The sequence below is a fragment of the Rattus rattus genome, chromosome 12 (genome assembly GCF_011064425.1).
Source record: "Rattus rattus isolate New Zealand chromosome 12, Rrattus_CSIRO_v1, whole genome shotgun sequence".
Taxonomy (NCBI): domain Eukaryota; kingdom Metazoa; phylum Chordata; class Mammalia; order Rodentia; family Muridae; genus Rattus; species Rattus rattus.
Genome location: NC_046165.1, coordinates 85,836,319 through 85,862,782, shown reverse-complemented (window position 1 = coordinate 85,862,782; position 26,464 = coordinate 85,836,319). Strand labels below are relative to the sequence as shown.

General features: G+C 46.5%; 1 protein-coding gene across 2 annotated transcripts in view; it reads left to right on the top strand.

Moving 5' to 3' along the window:
- The window catches only part of Rarb (retinoic acid receptor beta), a 333,644-nt gene that overhangs the window by 247,969 nt on the left and 59,211 nt on the right, over positions 1–26,464 (top strand). For both annotated transcript variants that reach the window (XM_032918146.1, XM_032918147.1), the window contains exon 3: positions 13,600–13,741. In XM_032918146.1, coding sequence (XP_032774037.1) covers positions 13,600–13,741 — 142 coding nt within the window. The remainder of the gene's footprint in view (positions 1–13,599; positions 13,742–26,464) is intronic.

Sequence of the window (26,464 nt, the reverse complement as noted above, 5' to 3'; positions counted from 1 at the left end):
GTTAGGATTAAAGACTGATGCGTGATGAGAAAAGAGGTCCAGCAGCAGGTACCGGTCTCCTCCATTCAACAACAGGAGACGGCCTGCCCACCTTCTGACTGGGAAAAATATGTATTCCTGGGAACTCCAGGTCCTACATATTAAATTATATTCATTATGCAACCCATCTGGAGTCCCTGCCAAGCCAAAACAATCATCTTATGAGCATTAGCAAAAGGAAGCAAGATGTAATTTTTTTAATTGTATACTTTTCATTTTCATTTATTTTTCCCTTTTATTGAAGAAGCCAGATCGTAAGGAAACCAGCATCCCCTCCCTTGCCTCATCTCCTCCAGGACACAGGCAGAAAATCCCTGGCTATGGCTTCTTGTACATGGTAGCTTGAGGTGACACGAGGCTATCTGAGGCAGAAGGCAATGGCTGGTTCAATATGTTGAAGCTCACGCTGTTGGAAGGTGGATTTCAGAGGGAAAGAGGACACAATGGCTGGTGCCGGCATTCTCTGAAGTGGGCTGCCACAAATTACATTTGACAGAGTGGAAATGAAACTCATAAATATCACATAAGATGTAGTTTATTTTTGTGTCCTTTCATCAATGTCGGTTGGCTGGGTTTTGACTCAAGACAAAGTCTCCAGGATTTGGGACATTAGTTACTCGCTTCTGCTCTTTGCTTACCTGACTGCCAAGCTCGCACAGAATGTATAGAAATGAGGCTCCTCCCATTCGGGCCTGTGCAAATCTCAAACATCGGTCCTAGGCGGTCATATGAGGGGTTCAGTGAGCACTTTGTACAGCGCTTTGATGGCAGAGGGTAGCCCCTACTCCTGTGGACCCCACTGAGCTGGAGGGCAGGTGGCAGGTGGCTCTCTGCAGAGAGCTCCATGGGCAAATACCTACTGGAGCCAAGTGCGGTCCTGGATCTGATCTGGGAAAACATTCTGTGCAACAAAAGGCACGCAGACCACTGCCTGGGCATCTTCTGGGCCTGGCTGCCACTCCCCAGAAGCTCACCTGGGAAAACTCCTGGGTTGCTAGTTCTGAAGACTCACTTCGAATTCAGCAACTGTGACGTGCTTTGAGGCTGCCCAGTGTGCATGCGCCTCTCTTGGTGACAGTCTTAACAGGTTTACAGTGTAGAAGAAACTAGGCTAAATTCTGAGTTTCCAGTTGGGAATCCTAAGTTCTCTAATTGGCCCTGTTTCATTAGGTGTCTCATACAGGTTAGCAATTGTGTGTGTTATTATATATACTATATTATAAATGTGTATCACACATATACATATATATATACACACACATATATAAATACATACATATATATATATGATATATATATCTATATATATATATATATATATCTAATTGAGTATATACATATATACTCAATTGTTCTAAATCATTTCTTTCAACTTGCTCAGAAACACCCACCCATGACTCCCTCTGGTTATGGCTCTGTGACATGACTGAGTTTTGGAGGGAAGTGGTGGGGGGATTCTGGGTGAAGGTTTCTCGTTCACACATAGTTGCTCTTTTGTGCCTAGATGGAATGGAGAGTATCATGTCGCCCATTGACCAAGTAGGGCCTGGAACTCACAACACTTCTGACTCCTGAGTTACAGATTACAGCTGGAAGCCCTCCTGCCAGGATTCTGTCTTCTTCTGTAAGGTCCTGTAAGGAGACAGGCCATCTCGCTCCTACCCATGAAGATGTAAAGACAGCTACATGGCAAGCAAACACAGCCGTTCTGGGCTTCTCCCTAATGCAGTCACTTCCCCTCAATGACTTAGCCCACCTCTTCCTGCCTCAGTCTCCTCCACTGCCACTTTCAAGAGAACAGACAAGATACCGGCACAATTAAAAGGGAAAATGGTCCACACCCCTTGCCAGTTGTGAATGAACGCAGAATACACAAAGACACAGTAGGCTGTAAATAATTCACGCCTGCACTTTTTCCCAGTCCGTAAATGAAAACACCTAAGGTGGAATGACCAGCGGGCAGTCCTTCCTTCCCCCCATTGAGATAACAAGATGGGCGGAGAAAACTCACATTGGGGTGGTTTTTTTTTTTTTTTTGGAGCACTGTGCAGATAAAAATTAAAAATTAAAGAGAATGCTTTGAGCGAGCAGGCTCATAAAAGCCATTTTGAAATTTAAGATTACAAATTAGTTCAAGTCTCCTTCAGAAGGACTCCTGTATGTGGGGTTCCTTTTTCCTGGGAAGGTGGAAACCTTCCCTTAACATGATTGCCTGACGCTGTCACGGCATCTGTGATGCTGGCCAGGGTGTCCTGGACAGTTCTCTTAGGCACCAGAAGCCATCACTTGACCTTACGGCATTATCCTCAGGGGACCTTGAAAACAAACACGAATTGGGGTGAGATGCAAGGGTCCCCAGAGTAGATTGAGGGCAGCTCAGAGTACCTGCATTCCTCTCTTGAGGAAGCGCTTGCAGGACCTGCTGGGATCTATCCACCTGCACAACTCCCACGGGCTGCAGCAGGAGAATCGCTCCCTCCAAACCCCTCAAGTCTGGAAACAATGCTGCCTGGCTAACTGTGTTCAGAAGACTGCATGGCCCTTTGCTGGTTCGTGTAGTTCATTTGTGATTTATGGAGCCTAGCTCTGGTTTTTTCCTACGCCTGCCTGTGAACATCTCCTAATTACCCATTGGAGAAAACTGGACAGAAATCTCCTTTCAGAGATTGTGTGCGTTCCAAGGAAAAGGGCCAAACCCGTCCAAAGAAACGTTTGGTCTTGTTTGATCTAAGGAAAATAAGCCCCAAACTCCACAATACACATATGGTTCAAATACCCTGGTGTGTTTGGATCAAGTATTCAAAAGAAACACACCCTTCCATGTTATCTCCTTTGCCCTTCTGGAAACCATCAGAAGGATGAATGTTGTTCCCTGGACCCATTATCTCTAGAGAGGAAAACTAGGGTGAGGCCCCCAAAACTCCAGGTGAGCCTTCCTACCCAGGAGCAGGGACACAGCATTTTTTCCTTTTTTTCCATCTTTATTAGCTTGAGTATTTCTTATTTACATTTTGATTGTTATTCCCCTTCCCCGTTTCCGGGCCAACATCCCCCTAACCCCTCCCCCTCCCCTTCTCTATGGGCTTCCCCCCCCCATCCTCCCCCCATTACCACCCTCCCCCCAGCAATCACGTTCACTGGGGGTTCCGTCTTAGCAGGACCAAGGGCTTCCCCTTCCACTGATGCTCTTACTAGGCTATTCATTGCTACCTATGAGGTTGGAGCCCAGGGTCAGTCCATGTATAGTCTTTGGGTAGTGGCTTAGTCCCTGGAAGCTCAGGTTGCTTGGCATTGTTGTTCATATGGGGTCTCAAGCCCCTTCAAGCTCTTCTAGTCCTTTCTCTGATTCCTTCAACGGGGGTCCCGTTCTCAGTTCAGTAGTTTGCTGCTGGCATTCGCCTCTGTATTTGCTGTATTCTGGGTGAGACACAGCATCTTTAGAGCAGGCTTTGACACCAGGGACTGCCGTCCTTTAATAAGCCCTCCCTGGGCCCCAGGAAGCTCTCTGCAGCCAGACTGCAGAGGGGATGCAGTTTTGATGTGGGCAATGGAGGAATGTGCAGCTTTTCACGAAAGATAGATGTTCCTTCTGTCTAAAGGCAGCAATTTTTGAAAATGAAGCTGAGCGTTTAGAAATAAGGGCTCTGTCAGGGAAAATAAAACAGCTCCCGCTACATCCATTAGGTGGCCTCTAATTGAAAGCCGGAGAGCCATCTGAGTCACGGGCAGGTGCCTCTTTCACTGCCCATGGCCTCTGGTGTGGTGAGAGGCAGCCGCTCTGCATCAGCGAGAATTGGACAGAACAGAGACAGGAAAACAGGCTTAAAAATTAATTCTGTGTATTCTGCTAACTTTTCTCTCCATAGAGTGGGAGCCGTCCATGTACACTGAAAGCCTTGGAAATAACAGTAGCTGCACAGTGCACTTCTCCCAAGCAGGCGCTCGGGTAGAGACTAATGTACTAATTGTAGGCAAGTTCATGGTGTTTAAAAGAACTTTACCTTTCCATTGGGGACCTATTTGATCTCAAATCTTGGCCGCGTGCTGATATAATGTAGCTACTTTAATATTAAAGATTGAGAAAGGGGAGCCTGTAGGTGAAATTTCAGCCCATCTCCTTGCTAATTTGGTGAGAGAGAAGGGGAGTTGGAATAAATCACTAAATTAGCATCTCTGCCTGAATTTATGATACTGGAGCCTTGCTGCTGGAAAGATCACTTCCCTTTCCTTATTCGGAGAATGTTCTGGGGAAGGAAGTGGGGGAGGGGGCCAATCAAGGATAAGGTATAATGACATAGCTATGTGCAGCCACCATAAGGAGTTCCATGGCTTTCTGTGCTACCCTAAAAATTTAATTTCAAAAAGCAAAGAAGAGAAGAATTTTGATGGCTCTCCATTCATTGGGTTTGGGGTCTCTGCTGGCCTTGCCCCTCCTATGTTAGTGTTCCAGGTGCTTTCACCCCCAGAGAGTGAAATACAGCTCTTCCTGCCAAGGTGAACTGTCTTGTACATGCACAAGGCAGCACCCTGTTTTAAATTTTCTAATAGGCTGTGTGGATGACTGGGAACAAGAGCATGGTTTCCTGAGAGTCTGCCTCTCCTCTCTGATGGAGTGTGAGCGTGCATGATGCACAGGACACTGACCACTTCTGTGCTTGTGGCTGTGAATTGGGATGATGCCTTCTCAGGTCAGACTGTCGTCTGGTGTCAACCTGGCTTTTCCACACAAGGACAGGCTCCATTTTGGAAGCTCGGTCTTGAGCAGTATTTTCTAGATAAGTGAGATGAGATCCCACTCCCTCAACTCCCTCATAGCAGTGTCAACTGCAGCAAGGCGAGGTCTCTTTCCCTGTTGATTTCCAGATGCTGGGTTTTTGAAGGCACAGCTGTGAGTGTCTAAGTTGCCTGCCTCTTCTGGCCCTTAACACCGCCTTGGACTTCTTTGCTTTCCCCTTCAGCTTTAGAATGGAAGTGTGTATAAAGTCATTGAGAAAAATTCTACCAGGAGGACTCTAAACTGGCCTTGAAAATTCAACCCACTTGAGGTGGAAGGAAAAGGCCCATCAAATCGCAGATAGCCATCTTTCTCTCTACTAATTTAGGTCTTTAATGCCCTAAAACATTGTAGATCCATCATAATTATTGGTATCTGTGAAAGGGCTTTGAATTATGTGCTGTGAGGGGTTGCCATGGCAATCTTCAGTATCACTGGGAGTGTTACGACGGAGCCGAGTCCTGCCTGTGTCAGTGGTGAGCACTGCACACCAGACTTACAGACTTTAAGATTCATGCTCTTTGGCAAAGCATTTTAGAGTGTATTGGAGTACATTTTGACTCTGTTTCCTTCTGCTAACATTCTTGACCCTCCTTTCCAGTCCAGACAGGAATCTGTAATTGAAGTGCAGATTATCTTTATGCTCAGAACAGTGGGGGCTGCTCACTCCTGGGCTTTAGCTAAGGAGCTATTCTGGTACATTTTCTCCATAAAATAACCGAGAAGTTAAAAGCTTCAAATTCTTTGGCTTCTTGCCTTGCTCTATCTAGTGTAGCCATAACTGTGTGTTGGTAACTATGGGAGACACTGTGGAAGGGCACCAAAGAACTGACCCATGTAATCTAGAGAGCAGATGGCTTTGCTTGGTTTAAAGGAAATGGTCTCAAGTTAAAGAATACTCTGGGAGCCCAGTGAATCCCTTCACTGTAGAAGCTGTTCTGCTCTTGGTGCTGGAGATTTTCTTCTGCATCTTCAAACTCTCAACAAGCAATCAATGTGTTCCCATGTATCATCTTTACCTCATGTACCCTTCTGTACTCGAGTTCTTGGGATAATCCATTTGTTGCCCCAACTCTGTTTTCTTGACCTTCTTCTAGATTGTTCTGAATTGGGGTGAATCTCCAACACAGTTGGGGACACCCAGAGATCACCAGTTAAGCTTCCGAGCCCTCCTGGAGTTTCACCTCACGATCCCAGTCTTGGAAAGAAAATTTTATGCAACTGTGGAAAAGTTCTTAGTGTGCCTGCTCCTCCCCCTGCCCTGGCCTCCCAGAGTCCCCTAGTAAGAAAGTAAACACCATAGTCAAATACAAACAACCACTCTAAGCTTTGCCTTCCTGGCTCTTGCTAAGGCAGTGAAATTTCTCAGAGGCATCTCAAGGGAGTGCAGGGGAGTCAGTGACTATGGGGACTACTTAATTCTGTCTGATCCCTAGCCTCTCAACAGCCTGCTCAAGCAGAAGAACCTGGAGACTCTCAGACGCCATGAGCTCAAGAAAGAGAAAGGCCCAGACTACCCTGGAAATGCTTGTCTCTCTCAAGACATTCTGTACCATGAACCCGTGTGGTCCTGTGAGAGCACATGCTCACAACTCATCCATTGAAATGGTCATTTTCATTAGCAGCTTGGGGCGTTTGACTAATTTAGAGGATCACTAATTAGAACAGGATTGTGATAATTAAGCTTTCATGAAGCTTCGTCGTTTATAACCTTTATTTCCCCCAATATCATATATTTTTTCAACTAAATTAAAATATTTGATTCAAGTGGGTCATCTCTTCTGACCATAGATTTACTTGTTTGTTTTTTGTTTTGTATGAATTATCCAGCAGTGTTTCTTCATGGGGTTCTGTTCACAGTTAGCCTAGGCCTGTGCCCTTCTTGGCATGCTCAGAGTCTGGAAGTGTGGGCCTTAACCACCACTGGAGTAAGTGCAGTCCCTGGCCAAGAGCAGAGGCCACCTCTCTTAACCAATCACAGGCAGTTTTAACTAACAAGGGTTTAAAGGGACTGAGAGCAATGGTTCCTGGGACTGAGGGAAGTTGATCTCTCGGAGGGAACCTCACCTGACAGAGTCTGGGAAAATGCTGTTCTGTGATCTTCCAGAAAGATGACTCTATGTGCAGAAACGGTGTTCTGTCTGAGCTCGCCATCAAGCCATTGCACTCACCTTATATCGCTGTTCATTTTTGTTCCCTGACCTCCCAGCCTGGGACCGAGTCCTGGAAGGGATCTATTTACTTATTTAAAATACAAAACAATCTTCATCCCCTCCTTCTGGGGCAGCTGGAGTTCCTTCTGTGGAACAGAGATGAGGAGGATCTGTTCTTGTTCCTTCGTCTGGCAACAGGCAGCCCCAACTTAACACCGGCTGGCTGGCTTTGCCGGCTGGCTTTGCCTTAGGTCCGTGCCTGCCATCTCAGAAGGAAACCCTCCGTCATCACAGCAGTCACTGTGTTTCCTCTCTTTCCCTCTCTCTCACCCATTGTCTTTTCTGCTGGGTGGATAGGGTCTTCACTTTTCTGCCTGCCACAAGCCTGCTATTTAAAACTTCCCAGATGCTGTCACGAATGGGCTTCCAGCCACGGAGGGTGTTTCTGTTTGTTTAAGGCAACATGTTTCCTGGTCTTGCAACCTTGCTTCCCAGAATGGCCAGAGGATTATTCCACAGTCCCCCAAACCCCTAACCCTGCTGATGGCAGGTCTGGGAATATGACTGTTGTCTGCTGTCCTCAGCAGTCTATGATCTGGGTGGTCACCTGACTACTCTTTGATTGAGATAGGCTTGGTGGGATAAAACACATAAGGTTCCTGGATCCCTTTCCCTTTGAACTTAACCTGGTAGAGAAATTAATTAGGCCACAGCTCAGCTCATTCGTATGGTCTGTTCTACCCCATTTCTGTGGCTGTGATAAAATATCATGACAAAAAAGAACTTAGGGGATAAAGATTTTATTTCCACTGACATTTTCAAGCTACAGTAATCATTTCAGGGAAGTCAAAACAGCCAGTCATATCACATCCACAATCAAGGACAGGGGAATGATTGCATATATGTTTAGTGCTCAGCACATTCTCAGTACTTAGTTCAGGATTGTTTGGTAAGGAATGGTGTTAACCACAGTGGCCCGAGTCTTCACACATCAGTTATCAATCAAGACAACCCCCTATAGACATGCCTGATCTAAACAATAGCTCACTGAGACTCTCCTCCAGGATAGTCTAGGGTGTTTCGAATTAACAATTAAAGCTAATTACACCATGTCCCACACTGCCTTTTGAGTGACATTCTCCTGACTCAGTGTTTTTTTGTGACTAAAAATGATGCCAAAATAAAGTTTTCACTTAGTGCTTAACTTTAAACCACTGTAATATACGCTACACATCTAAGCCTGATTAGTCAGCTGTCAAGTTCAACACAGCACACTGTCAGAATAACACAGCATGACTCCTCACAAGCAGCTGTGTATAAACTGAAGTGGGTTATGGCGATACTATCTCAGAGTAAGGATTACTGGGCTATTATGCTCTTGCCCAGTGAAGGCCAGGTCAGGTATTATATGCTTATATTGTTTCCCAGTTCCCAACAACTAACATCATCATCATCGTCGTCGTCGTCATCATCGTCATCATCATCATCATCATCATCATCATCATCGTCATCGTAATGTAACTTTTGGTCAAGTCAAGGACTCCCAACTTCCTTGGCAGTTTTAGATAACCATAATTCTGGCCTCTTTTGCATAGAAGAGTACAGTGCCTCCCTAGTCCATACTTAGTATTCCTTCAAGGGCTTTGAAGTCTGAACACCATCTCTTCTTCTGTTGTCTCCTATGCACTCCCATCATTCACTCTGTGCCCCCAGAAAACACTGCTGCTCACATCCTACCCCTTCTCTAGAGCCTGGGACCAATGACAAGTCTCCTCTGACTCATTTGAACCCCCATTGCTTTCATTTACTCAGTCAGGATTTCATTGTGACCTACTATGTGCTAAATACCACACCAATCTTTTCCATGGCTTGTTTCCGTAGAGTTCTTCCCACATTGCTTGTCGGTTTAGCTGAGGTCAAATGTAGTGTTCTGACCGCACTGCTCTGCGGCATCGTTAGCAGAGCTCCCTGGTCATATTCTCTCATACATTGCGTTAGTTTCTCCTCTGTTACTATGATAGACAAAAAGAAAGGGTTTGTAGCAGCGCTAAATGGGAACCAAATGTTCAAACATAGAAATGCATAGAACACATGTTATATTCAACTCACAGTTCAGACTGACGAAGCCATGACAAAGCCTTGCCATACACACCAGTCAGTTGACATTAAGTTACTGATCAATGAGGAGACAAGGGAGCACACGCTCATGGAACTGGGAGGGCTTGGCCCAGAAGAATGCAGAGACTGCCAGCACTGTTCTTTCCAATTAGAGAATCTGTGATTATTTTAATCACAGAATGTGTGTGAGAATTCTTCTATAAGGAACCTTTAAGGAACCAGGTCTTTCTAATAGTGAGAATGATCACTTGCCAAGCTCTTGTTCTCTGACAGGCACTGGACTGTGGCTGATGCTTGCCCATCCAAGTGGGTAGGAACTTGCAGATGAGGGAACTGGGGCCTTAGCTCAAGGCTACAGAAGCAGTTAAGTGGTGGGGTCAGAATTAAAATCCACACAGGCCCGAATTAAAACCTAGCTCACAACTGTAGACCAGTGTCTCAATTTTAAAACTCAGCCTCTGTGAAAGATAAAAATTCAGTCTCTGTGGAAGATAAGGAGTACTGTTACACATGACACCATTCAGAAGCTATGAAACCAGACATGGCCAGTGGGTTGGGAGGCTCTAGAGCCATGCTTTGGAAGTGTTAAATGAGAGAATGCGGCTCAACTTAGTCACATGACAAAATATGATGGGGGCGAGCCAGACCACTTCTTTCTGTGTCCTTTATGAACAAGCAGGTTCAAGGTATTCATCCACTAAGGGAACTTGGAAGTTTAGGTATTTAGGTACAGGAGGATATTTGAGTCTCTTTTGTCTTAGGATAGTTTCTTCACTGACTACAACAGGGAGTGAGGCACAGCAGCGATCTTTCATATCCCCAGGTGAGACAGAAATAGTCTCAGCTGGTTGTGAGCACCCATTGGGGTGAATAAAGGAGCCACACGGCTCTAACATGAATCCCTGGTTTTGTCCTCCGTAGCTAGGGATCCTGACAAGATTTGATAGATATGACATAAGAACAGTTGAGAACTTCACAGACAGAAAATACTAGAGACTAGAAAATACTGGTACGCTTTCCTGACGTGGAAATGAGTGACCTTGGTGTTGCCAGCTTTGACTCTCCAGACAGCAGAATCCACAGTCAATAAAATCATGGTTAATCAATGGAAGTTCTAATCATCCATTGAAAGTGTTAAGCACTCAACAGAAGTCATGATTGATTTGAAAACACGGGGAGTGGCCAACAGAATCATGGCTGACACCAGTCAGTTGACACACACAAGTCAGGGTTTGTCAACAGAATCCCCACTGACAAAGCTGATGCCCACTCCTTGATCAGCAACTTTTTCCTTGTTTTGTTGAAAGAAGCATTGTGATTCACCCTCTAAAGTGCAAGCAATTCCACCCTAAGGAATGCATTTAATGTTAACGGATATCTTAAATGAAGTGAGGTGTGAATCCAAAACTACCTCATAGGCTCTGCTTATGACTTGAACATCATCATTCATTCAATCAACAATTATTTATTGAATTATATGTCAAATGCTGCCACAGCCCTAGCATACACTATCCTTCAAAGAGCTGCTTCCTTGACAGTCTCTTTCACCATATCCAATCATTCCAGGAAGCTGTAGTGACACTGTGATGACACCAGTGTGATTGCTGCAGTTACAGGAGCCAGCCTCCCTGCCAGTCTCATGTTACAAAGACCTGGGCACCAGAAAGGATGGCAGTCCTGATGGCAGTTCCCCATGTTGGGAAAATTCATTATGTCTTTGGACTCTGTAGGCTGGACCATGGCCACCATCTGGCGTTCCTCATGTTATCCATGTAACCTTGAAAGCAGACAGTACTACCACTTAATACTTTAACTTTCCTTGAATGAATGAATGAAGCTTATAAGAAGGAATACCAACGCTTCTAGGAGAAAAGCATCTTTCTATGTATCAGTTACAAAAGGCTTTCTTGATGATGCACTCCCTGGGATATCTGGGATAAAGTAAGGTTAGAAGTATGAGACTTGGGGTCAAAAACTGAGTCCTAAAGTCTCAGCCACAAGCCCTGGGTCACTACCAAAGGGTCTCAACTTCAAGGCTGCCATAGGTATTCACCTGAAGGCTTTCCCTTAAGGCCATTTCATGACGCCAAGATGACTGTAAATGGCACTGGAGTCCTTGCTGTCCTGTAAGCTTCTAGCAAGTATAGAAAACTCCCACTCCTGCTCATTTCAGGGGAAGATGTATCTCTCCTTATACTTCTGACACTGCACTTTCCTGACATCCTGCTCTTTACTGTCTGGTACTGTGTTGCATTTGTAACCCAAGACTGGGCATCTGGAAAAGACGATGTCAGTGTGTCCTCCAGTCCCTGATCGAGGAGCAGAGAACTCAGCTGTACAAAGTTGTGGCCAGCTTATGACACAGGGACAGTGAGGAGGCTACTGGCAGGGGCTTGACTTCCAGGGCAGGAGCACCCTCTCATCTGGGTCTGCCCTCTCCTGCCCTTTACCAGATACAAGCCACTCTGAATCTTCTCATAGTCAGCCTCTTGGTCCTTCCCCTACAGACGTTTACTAGCTACTGGCTTTAAGAACTATTATATGCGAACCTCTGAAGCCCATTTTTTAACACCCAAGGCCAATCGTGTAAGGCCTTTCATTTTGAGTCAGACATATATGTGGCTTTAAATCACATTGAATCACATGATAAAAACATGAATTCCCTCAGAATTTCTTAAAAAAAAAAAACTCATGAAATTCGGATAATGCCACTGATATTAACTTGTGTTCTGTCTCAGCAAAGAATGGGGAAACCAGAGTTCCACGCCATCCATAAACTTACTCTCCACGGGCATGAGATTCCATTTGAACATTGGCTCACTGGGCTTTCTATGCTTACAGTGCAGGCTTCCCAAGCAAGCCAGAGATAAAACAGTTCCATCTTGACATTCAAGAATCCTACACAAATTATTAAATCATCAGTGGCCTGGGGCTTTGTGCCCCTCCTCATCCACACGGAGTTCTGGAAGCTGAGGCCTCTAGCGGGGTTGAGGTTTATGCAGGATGGCATAAGTTGTGGGTGACACAAAACTCCATAAGAATCACAGACAGTCTCTGTTTACCCAACACACGGATCAAAATACCTCCCAGCATGCATCATAGTCGGCAAGGGTTCTGCCAAGCTGGGAGTGATTTCCTGAACCTGAGACCTGCTGACGCCCAGCCAAAGTCTGATCTGGAAAATTAAGAAGTCGGATTTGGTTTCAGTCATTGTTTCTGAGCCATGCTGAGGGGTAATTAGTGATGGATAAAGTTCTTCAGTTTGCTCTTATTTCCCTTGAATATCATGGTGTTCTTTTTCTGTGCTCCCCAGTCACCTAAAATTTGCCGAACCGAATATTTGGGTTTTAATAAATGAAAAGGGCACCCGTGGTTCCCATTTCTTCAGTTCCTCACACACACAAAGACGAGCACCTCCACCATGTTGTTCTTTGTCAAGGAGTAATTTTTTTTAATATCGAGTTGGTACCTCTGAGAACCAGGGGTGCTGTGTAGTGTTCTGAGAAAGGCGTCCTGCCACAGAAGCACACGCTTCTGAGGTTCCAGGACACTGGTGACCTATTGGTGAACTGGTCAGGTGGAGCCCCATGCTTTTAATACTCCGGGCGGCAGCTTATCGGGCAAGCATTTTATCACCTGCTATGCCCTCGTGTTGATTTGAACAAGCGGCACTCCATTAACCACAGCCGTAGAGCTGTCTGGGAGTAACTGGGGGACAGAAGAGACGTGAGGTCCCTGCTTTGGAACCTGAAGTTTGCTCCATTTCGTGAGAGTTTCACGCAGTCTCTGGATCTACTGCTGAGTTTATCAAAGCCTTCTCGGGAAGTTAAAGCAGTGGCAACCCGCTCAGCACAGACATGTAAATAAAGCCAAATAAAATTGTATTTAATTTATTAATGAGAAGACTAAATGCAAAGCTAGCTCAAAAGGATGACAGGAGGGACATATAGGTATATAGTAGATCAGTAAGTAGATATATGTAGTAGGTAGGTGAGTAGATACATAGTAGGTAGGTGAGTAGATACATAGTAGGTATGTAGTGTGGTAGATATATAGTAGGTAGGTAAGTGGGTAGTTACTTTAGGATGACACAAGGATAATGTAGATATCTAGTAGGTAGGTAAGTAGGTAGTTATGTTAGCTAAACTGGCGTGGGTTCTAGCTCTGTCTGAAGTTTTCCAAGCAAATCAACTTGATATTGGTTTTAGTAAGACATTCGTTTGGCAGCCATCTCTAGTTTTGACAGAAGGGTCTTTGGGGCGAAGGAGTTGAGAAGAGCATGCCACAGCCCCTTGGGACGCGTGAGCTGCCAGGGGTGAGTGCTGGGAACAGAACCTGTGTCCTCTGCAAGAATAAGCCACTGAGCCATCATTTCTCTAGACCCGGGGTTTGGGGTTTGCAGTTCAGCTTTTTGCAGTCATCCTGTTTTCAGCAGACGAAGCCCAATGTACATCCCAAGGTGGGTCTGGTCTCGTGTGGAGCTAGCTGTTTACCTGCTCATCTTCTTGCTCACAGGGCTTTTTCCGACGAAGCATTCAGAAGAACATGATCTACACTTGCCACCGGGATAAGAACTGCGTTATTAACAAGGTCACTAGGAATCGATGCCAGTACTGCCGCCTGCAGAAGTGCTTTGAAGTGGGCATGTCCAAAGAGTGTGAGTGGAATCTCCGTTTACTTATCTCTGTATAGATTTGCTCGGCTTCTAAGATCCAATCATCAAGAGCGTTAACAAGGGACATTCAGAGGTCACAAAAATGGCATGCCACCATGGCCAGGTACAAAAAACGAAATAACCATGAAGACTCTGACAAGTTTGAGTGGTTGCTGGCGAAAAACAAGTCTTAGGTGTGGCTGTGGATTCCAGAAGGGTTCCTGACTCAGTGAGGTTCTCTCGAGCTGACAGTCAGTGCAGCCATGGCCCTCTGTATCCTCATCCTGACAGTGGGAATACTGTAGCAAGGGGTGAAGGAGACAAAAGGCCATAAGACTTGGGGAAGTATTGCCTATTTGTAGATGGGAGGCATGGTGCACAGTTGTTTTAGAAGGATCATTTGGGTGCTGGGGGCACTGAGATTTTTCTCAAGTTGAGTTAGCTTTTCTCTTCAAAACCATTCCTTCCCAACGAGAATAACAAAAATACTTAAATGAGTTAAAATTGTTTATTGGGCCATAAGCATCTGCTACTAGGGAGTTGACAAATTCGTTGGTGTAGATGGATGTTATAGATACAGATTTTTTCATTATTTACATTTTCTCCTTGATGCTTCCACGTAGAATAGAATGTGATGGCAAATTGTTCAGCCATCAGGCCTAAAGCATCAGAGGGATGCGTCCCAGGTGAATGGGCCAGGCAGCAGGCACCCCAGGTGAGACCCAGAGGGCCTCGCTACTTCTTCATCCATCCCTTAGGGGATGTCAAAAGCTCACTGCAGATGAGTCATTAGGCCAGGTCCTCCTCAGGAACCTGGAGATGTCTTTGCCCTCGAGGAGCATAGGGCAAGAAGCCAGATACCCATCGATGATTTTACTATGCATTAGAAGAGCATGTATGAACCGACAACTTTTATCGTAACCTTAAAGAGGAGCCTGGACTGCTCCAGTGGTGTCAGGCTTCATTTGCTACCAACCAGCCCAGGGACTGCAACAGCTGTTTCTCAGAAGACAGACACACACTTCTTAGCAGTTTCTTATACCTTCCTCTGGCCCCATTGCTTGGATTTCTACTCTGCCGGAATAGGATTAACATGGTTCATCTTAATGCCAGCTGGCTGTCTATTCTAACCACAGTGCTCAATTCACTGAATGTACCTAGGCCAGTTTCAAGAGAGAAAGTTTAGACGGGTTGGACAGATGTGTTCTCCTTTCCAAAGCATGTGAACAGAAAAGCAAGCAAGCACAGTGCAGAGTCATCTGCAGGACAAGGTGGGCCTTCTAATGGAAAAGCAGATGACCTAAAGCAAGCTTTAGACAGCAGCCCTGGACGGCAGTGCCAGCCCACCCCATGGCCTCGGCCTTCACACCATTCAATTAGGTTTACCAAGAGATAGTCATCATGGCCTTCGGAGCCAAAGTCCTGTTCATACATAGAGTTCCCAGGAACAAGCCTGAGCGAGGCAGCCAGTCAGAAGGGCTGTGTGCAGACCATTCCCTCTGGGTAGCTCTATCTGTACAAGTCAGATCGTGTGGCCACATATCATCCAGTTACTTGATCTCTCCAAATGGAGTGAGTTACTAGCAAGCAAGAAACCTGGATCTGAGAAGCCAATGTTCAATTATCTTAGGGCCGACCTTTCTCCCCTGCCGGGAAAGGCCTGCTGACCTGAAATGACTGTGTTATTTACATAAGTGACACCAGGAGGGTCACCTGATGTTCTGGTTTTTGGTCTGACATCCATGCCATGATATTTACCTGGGTGACACTTGGCAGGTCACCTGATGCTCCTATTCTGGTCCTGTTGACATAGAGGTCATATGTATTGTTGTGGGAGAACTTCAGCTCAGACTAAGGTTATAAATGAGTAAGTCAGATGTGAACTAGGAGAAAATCAGTAGTTTTGTATTTATTTTGTGTGGGCTGGAGACCCATTTCCTGCTTATATTACTTAAAACCCATATCCTGTTTCCCTGTCAAAATTGGCAGCTTAGTTGGCAATTAAAAAAAAATAATGTTTACACACACAGGAAAACCCCAGCTTCAGCTCTCAAGGAACTTATCACCTTAATTAGATTTAAAAATATAGAAATGGGAAGAAAATGGGATCGTTATGTCCAACTACACAAAAATAAATATTTTTCTTAGAAGGAAATCAGAGGAGAAATAAGTACTTGGAATGCAGAAATTGCATCTAATAGAGTGCTTTTTTTTTTTAAAGCTGAAACAAAAGGAAGCAGACTAATATGAGAATTGTAGCCAATTACCCCACACCATACATAATGGAGAGGAGGCCTGGAGTAATAGACGCTTCTGGAATGTTAGAACTGAAAAGGGATCTTAGAGATTGTTTTCACTTGCTTGACATGTAAGCACACCAATGCCTAGGAAGGCGAACAGCCCATGCCGGGAATCTCTTCCTGTGCAAGGCGAACCACGTCTCCAACTCAAGCATGGCTCTTCTCACCCATTGTTTTCAGCTCGGATACTCCTACTCCATGGAGCTTGTGGATTTGTTAGAGTCACTGGGCAAGCAAGATACTACCTGGGGATCCCAGCAGTGCCTGAGATACGAGCAGTGCTCTCCAAGGTTGTGGAACCAAAAGCTAGGCATTGAATCCATAATCCTCTTGCGGAATGCAGGAGCTAATATGAACCAAGAGATCTTGGATTTGGAAGGTAGAAAACAGAGCCCTGAGAGGTGCGTGGCCAGGAAGGAGAGAGCCCTTGACTGAAAGTGACAGAAGCTCAGAGGAGCTCCTCTGCAAACCAGCATATAGCACAGAGTCCGTGTGAGTTACTGGCTCAGAGGCTTGTGTGCCTTTATCTTCAACTACGCTGTGTGTGCTACTGCTGCCTTCCTAGTTGGAAATCTGTCCCCTAAGGCTGGCAAATATGGCCACCGGAAGCTCCAGGTTTTTCCTGGAGGAAGGAGGGGAGGGAGGAAGTAGTGAATGAGTGAGACAGACAGAGAGACAGAGACAGAGAGACAGACTCGGATCATGATCATACCACCACAGTCTAGGCTGTGGTTCTGTTGGGCTGATTTGTGTCATGTATCCCTCTGTGAACACAATTGACTGTTGTCACTGGTGTGTGTCATATGCCAGCCCATCGAGGCTAGGGCTGAAGTTTAATTTACCCCAAGAAGAGAGCCAAAAGCACAAAGAAAGTAGCCCTTAGCATAGAATCAAAAAGATAGGAGTCAGTGTGATGCTCAGTGGAAAATCCCTGTCTAATATGCTTGAGACACTGGATTCGTCCCCACGACTGCCAAAAATACATGTTCCATCATGTCGTCAACAGACAGCAAATCCCCCAGTGCTGATCCCAGACTGTTCTTCAGTTCCTTTGGATTGTCTTTCTTCTTTTTTAATTCTTTTCTTTTCCTTTTTTCCTTTCCTTTCCTTTCCTCTCCTTTCCTTCCCTTTCCTTTCCTTTCCTTCCCTGTCCTTTCTATTTCTCTTTGAGACTGGCCCCCACATAGCCCATATGCATCTCGAGTGCACTATAGAACGAAGATGGTCTTAAACTCATACCTTCCCACGTGAGTGCTGACATACCTACTTCATTCTTTATGTTTGGTGGGAACCAGACAAATGGAAGAATTGTGTGACAGTGCTAGCTAACTTACAGGGTGTTTTCCACATGTCAGATATATACTTTACTCATATTCACCTGTGTGCACACGCATGTATACACACACACACACACACACACACACACACACACACACTTGTCCCTATTCTTCCTCCTACTGGTTCCCTTTCTTCATTGTCTGCCTTTGAGCTGGAGCAATGGCTCAGTGGTTGAGAGTGAACACACTGCTCTGATAGAGGCTCCAAGTTCAGTTCCCAGGACCTCTCTTAGGGTGGCTCACAAATCCTTAGCTCTCCAGTTATGGCGCCCAATGCCTTCTTCTTGCCTACATAGGCACTTGTACTCATGAGGGCAAACCTACCCTCAGACATATGCATTCTTATAATTTTAAAAGTAAAACATAACTTAAACAGCCTCCACTTTACTTTTATGCCGTAGATAGATGGATGGATGGATGGATGGATGGATGGATGGATGGATGGATGGGTGGGTGGATGGAGGAGAGAAAGAAAATTTGGGATTTTGGAGGTCTGGCTTATTTTGATCAATATACTAATGTGTAGTTTTATCCATTTTCCTAAAAAAAAATTTGATTTCATTTTTATGGATGAATAAAAGCATGTAGACCCCATCTCTTTATCTATTTTCTGCTCACCCGCTGATTGGCACCTAGATAACATGATCTGTATCTTGGCTACTGTGAGTCACACTTGCTTTTTACCTTACTGGTCCTCGGGATAGCCCTAGGGGACAGATTGCTTAGAACGCCTTCCCTCCTTCTACTTTTCATGGCAACTTAGATTCAGAGAAGTTAATTGTTGTGTTTAATAGCAGCGTTATTAAGGAACAGTGCTGGGATTTAGAAGAAGGAAGTTTTATTATTTATTATCATGTGTGTATGTGTGTATGTGTGTATGTGTGTGTGAGTGTATGTATGTGTGTGTGAGTGTGTGTGCGTGTGTGTGTGAGTGTGTGTGTGTGTGTGTGTGTGAGTGTGTGTGTGTGTGTGAGTGTATGTATGTGTGTGTGAGTGTGTGTGCGTGTGTGTGTTCATGCATAGTTGTCATGAATGGCTCTTGAATGGAAGCTAGAGGACAATTAGTAGGAGTCAGTTCTTTTCTTCACCATGGAAGTCCCAGAGATCAAACTCAAGCAGTCTGGCTTAGCATCTAACTGTAGCACCTTTACCCCTGAGTCATCTCCCTGGCAGTGGTAAGAGTACTTTGATTATAAAGTCTGTATTCAAGCTGAAATATATGCTGCATGCCATACAAATCAGCCTTTAAAACTCTGAATTACCTTTTTCTACTCCGTTTTATTGCCAGTGGCTAATAGAACAACCAGCCCACTGCTGGACCCATATTGGAGATGTATTCTCTAGAATAGAACACCGTGTGAAAATTTAACTCTGACAGATCAAACCTGATTTTAAATGTGTAAGGGGATTTGCTAGTCACATGTACTCCTCCAGAGTCCATGAAGCTCTGGGGTTGTCTCTAAAGACTTCTCGGGGTAAGCGGTGATGGGTTTTTGAGGGCTCTGCAGTCCATAGTCTGAAGAGCTGGGACTGTGTCTAAAGCCTTCTCATGGTAAATAGCCATGGGTCTTGTGTTTTTTGAGGTCTTTACAGGCTGAGGGAGGCCATTTTGCAGCTGTCTGCCAGAGCATGGATTCTGAGAGTGCTAATGGTGAGTGAGAAGAATCGATTTTCAGCAGCCGTTCCAAAAGGGCTACGAAAATTTATGGAGACTCAGGGAAGGAGCCACAGAGGCAGAGGGACTCCAAGCTTCAGGAAGAGCTCCTCGTGGGCTCAGGGGGACTCCAAAGCCATGCCCTAAATTAAAACAAGAAATATAGAAAACAACATACACACCGCCATTGCCCACGCTCAACACCAACCACTGTAAAGGCTACCAGTCTGGGCTACTTAGCTATTTATATCTAGTGATTTCTGGGCAAGCCTGGGACACTGTGTAAGACACACAGTGAACGCAGGATGATTGTAAGGAGCACTAGGGTGGACTTCAGGTATGGATTAACAGCTACTTGACTGTTAGGGTAGCAGACTCAATGACATCTCAGAAACCGTTTTAGCTTCGTTAAGATGCCACAGGGAAAGCCACCAAGGCATTCTGGTTATGGTCGAGCTGGACTCACTTGCTGAGATGTGCCAGCGACTCTCAGTGGCTGACCCAACACCCTCTGTGCTTTGCGTAGCCACTCTGTCACCTCTGCTCTACGCTCCCTCCCACAGACAGGCTGCAGCCCTGCCAACCTGTGCTGCGTATAAACTTGAGTCTGTGGCGGTCTCCTTGCTCCTCCCACTGAGCCCCAGCTGCCTTGTGTCCTTTCCTCTCAGAAGACCTCCTGAGCCCATTCCAGGCTGAGGCGGGACATTCACTCCTCTCAGTGTGCTTAGCGCACAACCCCACAACCTGCAAACTTACTGCCTATTATTATTATAGCTTCAATGCAAGGCTCACACCCTGTCTATGAACTTGAAAAATAAGTCACGTCTCTGCTTCTTGGCTACAACCAAATAAAGCTCGAACACATACAGGATGTAAGTAGTTGAGGAAGGGCATCTTGCCAGTGATCAGCCATTGAGGAATCTGTCTCCCCACCTTGCAATCACTATGAAGGCCCTAGAGCTCCTTAGGGAAAGGTGGCGATGTTATGGGCGCTGCCCCTGTGCGTAATGGAGTGTTGATGGGCCCAGTCTTGTACAGATCTTTTACAGGTAGTCCCTTTGCACCATGAGTTCCCGAGTGCAATAGCCATCTCCAGTCTAGAAGACAGTCAGCCGTCCAGCACGAACACCCCCACCCTCCAGTCCTTGCAATTCTTTACATCCCTCTCCTTCAGTGTTTGCTATACCTCGGAGCGGGTGGGGCAGATGTCCTTTGGGGGCTGAGCACCGATGAGTCATTTATTCTCCGTCCTTTGACCTGACCGGTGTTTAAACCGTTAGCACCTCTTTGTCTTCGCTTGCTGTAAAGTTGCCCAACACTAAAAACCCTTTGGTTACCTGCCCAGTCAGCACTCACATACTTGTTAGGCCCAGAGTGGAGCCCGAGCGTTGACACACAGCCCAGCACTGTGCTGGAACTGATCTTTTAAATCCTGTACAGACAACAGTTTCTACAACTGCTCTCCCTTCTCGCCCTTAATCCAGTGTCTCGTTAAACAGAGGAAAAAATGCTGAACAGAGCGGGCCTTCCCAGCCTAAGCAACCTAAGTGAGAAAACTTGGGATTGGGGGATCGCCTGTGCCAAACCTCTATAAACGGATGCTGAAGGTGTCAGGCTCAGAAGTTATGAGGAAAATAAAGAGTTGTTCCAGAGCTGAGACTCTCATACTAGGGTTGGGGGTCAGTAGTGGGAACAGATGCTCTCTGACCTATGGCCGGGCATCCACAGCCTCTGGTCTTTTCAGTCAGGCACTCCCCACATACCTCATGTCTACGATGAGGACCCATGGATGAATCTCAACCCTTTACATTTTCTTACTTACTTAATTAAAACTGAAGGCTGCAGCTCGATGAAGCTTACCCCTGTTTATGTTTGGGTAACCATGTCCTTGAATAGCGGGCTAAACATTTTTGATTTTATTCACAAAAATATGCTGTTTAGTGTCTACATCACAGTGTTATTGTTGTTAGGTTTCTCCTCCTCCTCCTCCCCTCCTCCTCTTCTCCTCCTCCTCCCCTTCCTCCTCCTCCTGCTCCTCCTCCTCTGCTCCTCCTCCTCCTCCTCCTCCTCCTCCTCCTCCTCCTCCTCCTCCTCCTCCTCCTGCTCCTCCTCCTCCTACTCCTCCTCCTCCTCCTCCTCCTCCTCCTCCTCCTCCTCCTCCTCCTCGCTCCTCCTCCTCCTCCTCCTCCTCTCCTCCTCCTGCTCCTCCTCCTCCTCCTCCTCCTCCTCCTGCTCCTCCTCCTCCTCTTCCTCCTTCCCTATCTGTAGCATTTTTGTGAGTAAATTTATAAAAGAACAATTGAATGGTCTTCACATTTAAGAATCCCTAAATGCTCATCGACACCTTCTCGTTTAAGGCGTGTCAAACTTTAGAAAGGCCCCTTATGAAGTCTCTAAATGCTGACATGTACGTGCAGAAAATATGACCATCCCCAAGGCAGGCTGATGGGATGAGAACGTTTATCTCAGACATTGCGCTTCCACTGACAGCTTCCGCAAGCTTCCCTGTCCAGAGCCCGTGCTAATTCTTTACAACCAATCCTTCAGACCCAGGGCCTCTACCCTAAGCACAGTCACCTCTGCTACTCTACAGATTTCAGGGTGGGCTTCCGGGCTCCCCTGATGGATCTCACAGGCATCGAAACAAGGAAAATCATAGGGAAGTTTCCCTGTGTATTCGGGAATTTCCATCAAGCGCCTCACCAGGGTGGATAACGTCTTTCTAATTTTTGTCTGTTCCCTTGTTCCTCCTGCCTTGCCACTCAGCTTAACTGCCTTTGCACATTTCTACTCAGCAGAGGTGAGGCATACCCAACCCTTGCTTTCTGCTCCGTGGCCCACCCATCCCCACTCACAACCCAATAGTTAGGGACGGGCTGGGAAATGGATGCCGACTTATGACTGCTCAGGAAGTAAAAACTTCACATTCTGTCTGAGCCTGGCCCCATCACCACACACTAGGGCATGAGACGGTGACTCTCAGACATCAAAGTTCCTGCAACTCTCCCTACAGGAATCTCGCCGCTGCTGGTCTCTCCTGAGAGGAGCTGCTGGCTTCAGCTGCACCTTAGGAGAACGGACGTTCCCATGGCACAGCGGGCCAGAGCACAGGAAAGCAGCTGGCGTCTGAGTTGTTTAAAGCAGGCAGCTCTTTAGCTGTCCTCCTGCCCCAGTTGCCCCAACATGAGCTCTCTCCTGCCATGAGGGGCACAGATGTGAGGACTATGCATTTAATGTTGTGCTAGACATGAAACACAGCCATTTTCTTGCCATTTCTTGGGAGATGACAGCTTCGTGATGCTGGCTGTAACCACAGCCTGGAGGAGGCATTAGGGGAGCAAAGTGAGAGCCTCTCTTCATGGGCACTCTTTGTAATGATACTGGGTAGATGGACAGTCCCGAGTGGTTTGCTAAAGGGCCAAGAGCAAAGCTTGTGGGCCTCGTTTCTAAAGGGAATGCCTGCCTTCCCGGGCTCGTGCACACCCAGGTTCCCTAAATGCATAACCAGATGATGGGACAGTACCTGAGTGTCCTAGAACCCCGCTCCAAGGGCTCTTCCTGGGTGAGTTAGAATGAAGGGCGGTCCGTCATGAACCTCTCAGCTAGTGTGAAGTCTACCACCTGAGAGTAGGTGCTGCGCCATCATCCCTTCCGCCATCCTCCTCTCCTGACTGGATTGGTACCTTCCCTCTCCCTCAGCAGGAACCTGTTATCCACACTTGGTCCTCCTTCCCGTGACTGTCTGTGCAGTCATCTGCAGGAGAAAGCAGTAGGGGAGGACGTTAATGCAGCCTGGTGCTGACTGCTGTATCTAAAACACAGCTCCTGGGACTGTGTGTTAGATCCAGGGTGGGGGACAAAGGACAGGAAGAGGCACTCTGTGTTCTGAGGCCCAGAGGCCAGTCTGTATTACTTTTCTCTTTGCCGTAACCGAATACCTAACAAGAAGCAACTCAGTGGAGGAGGTTTGATTTTGGTTTTCAGTGCAGAGCGTAGGATCCATTGGGCGGGGAGGCCAGTGTGAAGGGAACGGTTTTCCCCTGGTGGAGGTATAAGGCTGACCCCTCACATCCCAGCAGATCAGAAGACAGGCACAGGGGTGCTGGCCTTCATCTGGCTTTCCGTGTTCCTTTTTAGCTCGACCATGTGCCTCCCATCAGCGGGTAGTACTGTCCACTCGCACCTTGGACAAACCCCACTAGATGCACTCTCACACCCAAAGGCGTGCCCTCTGGAATGATTCAACATTCAGTCGCGATGGCAGCAAACTTCACAGTCACACTTCCTGAAGCCACACTGGCGGTTTCCAACGCCCAAGATTCTTTCAGCCACACTTTGGTTTTCGGGTAATACCGTTCTGGCATGTTCTTCTCTTGGGTCCCATCTTCCTGTGGGATTGAGTTTCCGAGATCACCAGGTTTCCACTGTGGTGCTTTGAAGCAATAAGAAATTGCTACAGAGTTTCTCTAGCCGTAGTCTCTGCACGCAGTAGCACAGAAACTGAAGGCCTCTGACTTGCCTGGAAGAGCTTCATGTCCCATAGTGAGCCTTATTCCCTGTGTGATACTCATTTAAGCTTTCAGTCTCAACAATGCTGGGACGTCCTTAGTTAAGACCTCCCTGGTCTCTCCTGACCTCAGCAACACACAGAGGATGGTATCAAAGCCTAGCTGAGATCGGTTGGATCTACTTCAGAGGCCTGCAAACTTTCTTAAGTGTGAGAAAGTAAATATTCCAGGCTTGGCAGAACCCTTGGAGGCCCTTGCAACATGAGCGCAGCTCTTTTCCAATAAAAGTTTATTTACAAAGCTAAGTAATTGATCTGAAGAAACTCGTTTTCTATTTATGACTAATAATAACCCCATCTTTCTCATAGTGGCCATGCACACACGTCCTCTGCATTTTAAGAAACTAGTAAACAAAGTTAATTGGAGACAAAATTGTAGCGAGAGTCACTCTGTGACTGCTGGAAGGATTAGTATTTGAGGAGTCCTGGTGTATGTAATAGGAGGGCCTGGGGCAGGAGTCTGTAGTTCTCCCTCTTGGCCATTTTCTTACAGGGCTGCCTTTGTTTTGCAAAGCAGCTTATCTTCAGAGCAGCTCCAAACTTGAGAATGAGTACAGGGTCATGCGTAGTATATGAATATGAGTTTGCGTGTGTTTATGTACATATGTACCATGTGAATGGGGTACATGTATGTGAACATGTATGTGGAGGCCACAGGTATATGTTGGTTGTCTTCCTCAATTGCTCTCCATCTTACTTTAGAGCTTGCAATTTAGTTAGACTAATTAGTCAGTGAGCCCCAGGGATCTTCCTATCACCAACGTCTCCAGCATTGGGATGTCATGCATGCAGCATTGGGATGTCATGCATGCAGCATTGGGATGACACTCATGCAGCATTGGGATGACACACATGCAGCATTGGGATGACACACATGCAGCATTGGGATGACACACATGCAGCATTGGGATGACACACATGCAGCATTGGGATGACATACATGCAGTATTGGGATGACAGACATGCAGCATTGGGATGACATCCATGCAGTATTGGGATGACATACATGCAGCATTGGGATGACACACATGCAGCATTGGGATGACACACATGCAGCATTGGGATGACATACATGCAGTATTGGGATTCCATGCATGCAGCATTGGGATGACAAGCATGCAGCACTGGGATGACATACATGCAGCATTGGGATGCCATGCATGCAGCATTGGGATGACACGCATGCAGCACTGGGATGACATACGTGCAGCATTGGGATGACATACATGCAGCATTGGGATGCCATGCATGCAGCACTGGGATTAAATGCACAGTTCATTGTAACCTTTTAAGGGAGTTGCCGGGAATCAAACTCAGTTCCTTATACTCGCACAGCAAATAACTTATCTTCTGAGACATCTCTCTGGATCTCTCTAGCCAGGTCTTACTTTGTTGGATCCTCAGGATTTGGTCATGTGATAGCTAATATAAGCAAGGGCCATGAGTAGGTACATGTGTGCGGGAACTGCACCTCAGTGTGGGGACAGCATCAGGTGAGCTGATGGTGCAGTGTGGGGTCTGTAAGGGACATCCAGTTGCAGCATGCCTCTACCTCCCCCAGGAGCAACCAGGCTGTGTGACGTCATACAGCAGGGACTCGGGCAGTCTGGATTCAGGTCACACTCAGAACCCAGATCTATGTAACGTTACCAAATTCCACAGTATCTTGGGCATCAGGCCATGCGTTCGTGTCCTCAGCCTGAGGATACGAACAGACTTGTGGCTGTTGTGAGGGGTAGACAGTCAAGAGAGGCAGATGCTAAAAACGGAACTAAGCTAAGAGTCAGTTCCATCTCTGCTCTTCCCCCTGTGGGGCTGGTGCACCCCACCCCAACTGAGTAGCAAAGTCCGTCAGCAGTGCTGTAAGAGGCTACACGGAACAGCAAAGGCTCTGCGCCATCCCACAGGCCATGTACGCAAAGCAAGAGCTACTCTTGGATTTGAAATTTGCCCCAGGAGTTCAGCTTTATACCCACAAAGTGAAGTGGTAGGTACTCTGACCCATGACAGAGCTTCCGCCCAAACCAGCTGATGCTGTACCAGGACTGATAGCTCCTTGAGCCTCGCACCTCAGTCACAAGTCACTCTACATGAGGAGATCCCAGCACAGCCTCCGAGGGGTGTCCAGAAGAAACTAGTCTTGACACACTCTCACCCTCTTGTCGCATGCCGCACACCCACGTCTCAGTGTGTCCCCCATTTACTACAGCCTCAAAGTCCGTGCTATGTTTTCCCCTGCAGTGTTTCTCCCCTGCTCTTCCTCTCTGAGCCTCCTCTACTCTGTGAAGTGAACAAGGGTCCGCACCAAGCAGATCCAAATGCAGGCAAACAGGACATGGGGGGAGGGGGTTACTGCCTCCTCTCTGTGAGGTGATGATAGCATAAGACCTCTGTTGAGACAATATTCAGAGTCAAACTTGTTCTTGAGTCGGAGAGAGACAGACAGGCAGACAGACAACAGGCAAGTGACTCCCTCCCATAGTTGCCACTATGCTGGCTTTAAGCCTGGGGGCTCTGAGCCCAGGGCTTGTACTTAGCGGAAACATGGAATGGCTTGGTAAGAAAGCAAGATTCCAAAGTCGAGCTTCTGACTCAGGGGCTTTTCCCTCCTCTTCCCAAGAGTTGGAGATTAAACCACACAGATTTCAAATACAATGTAAGTTCAAGGAAATGTTAAGCTTCACTGATACATTGAGCCCAATTTTGTCTCTCCCATTCCTCGGTAAACTCCCACGTGAAACAATGTCTCAGTGCTTATTCCATGGTGGGTAGCAAGAGATAAAGCCATTAAGCAGCACCTCACAGGACGCACTTGCCTGCTTTAAACCTGCAGTGTCAACACACATGAATGTGTGTAACCACACACAC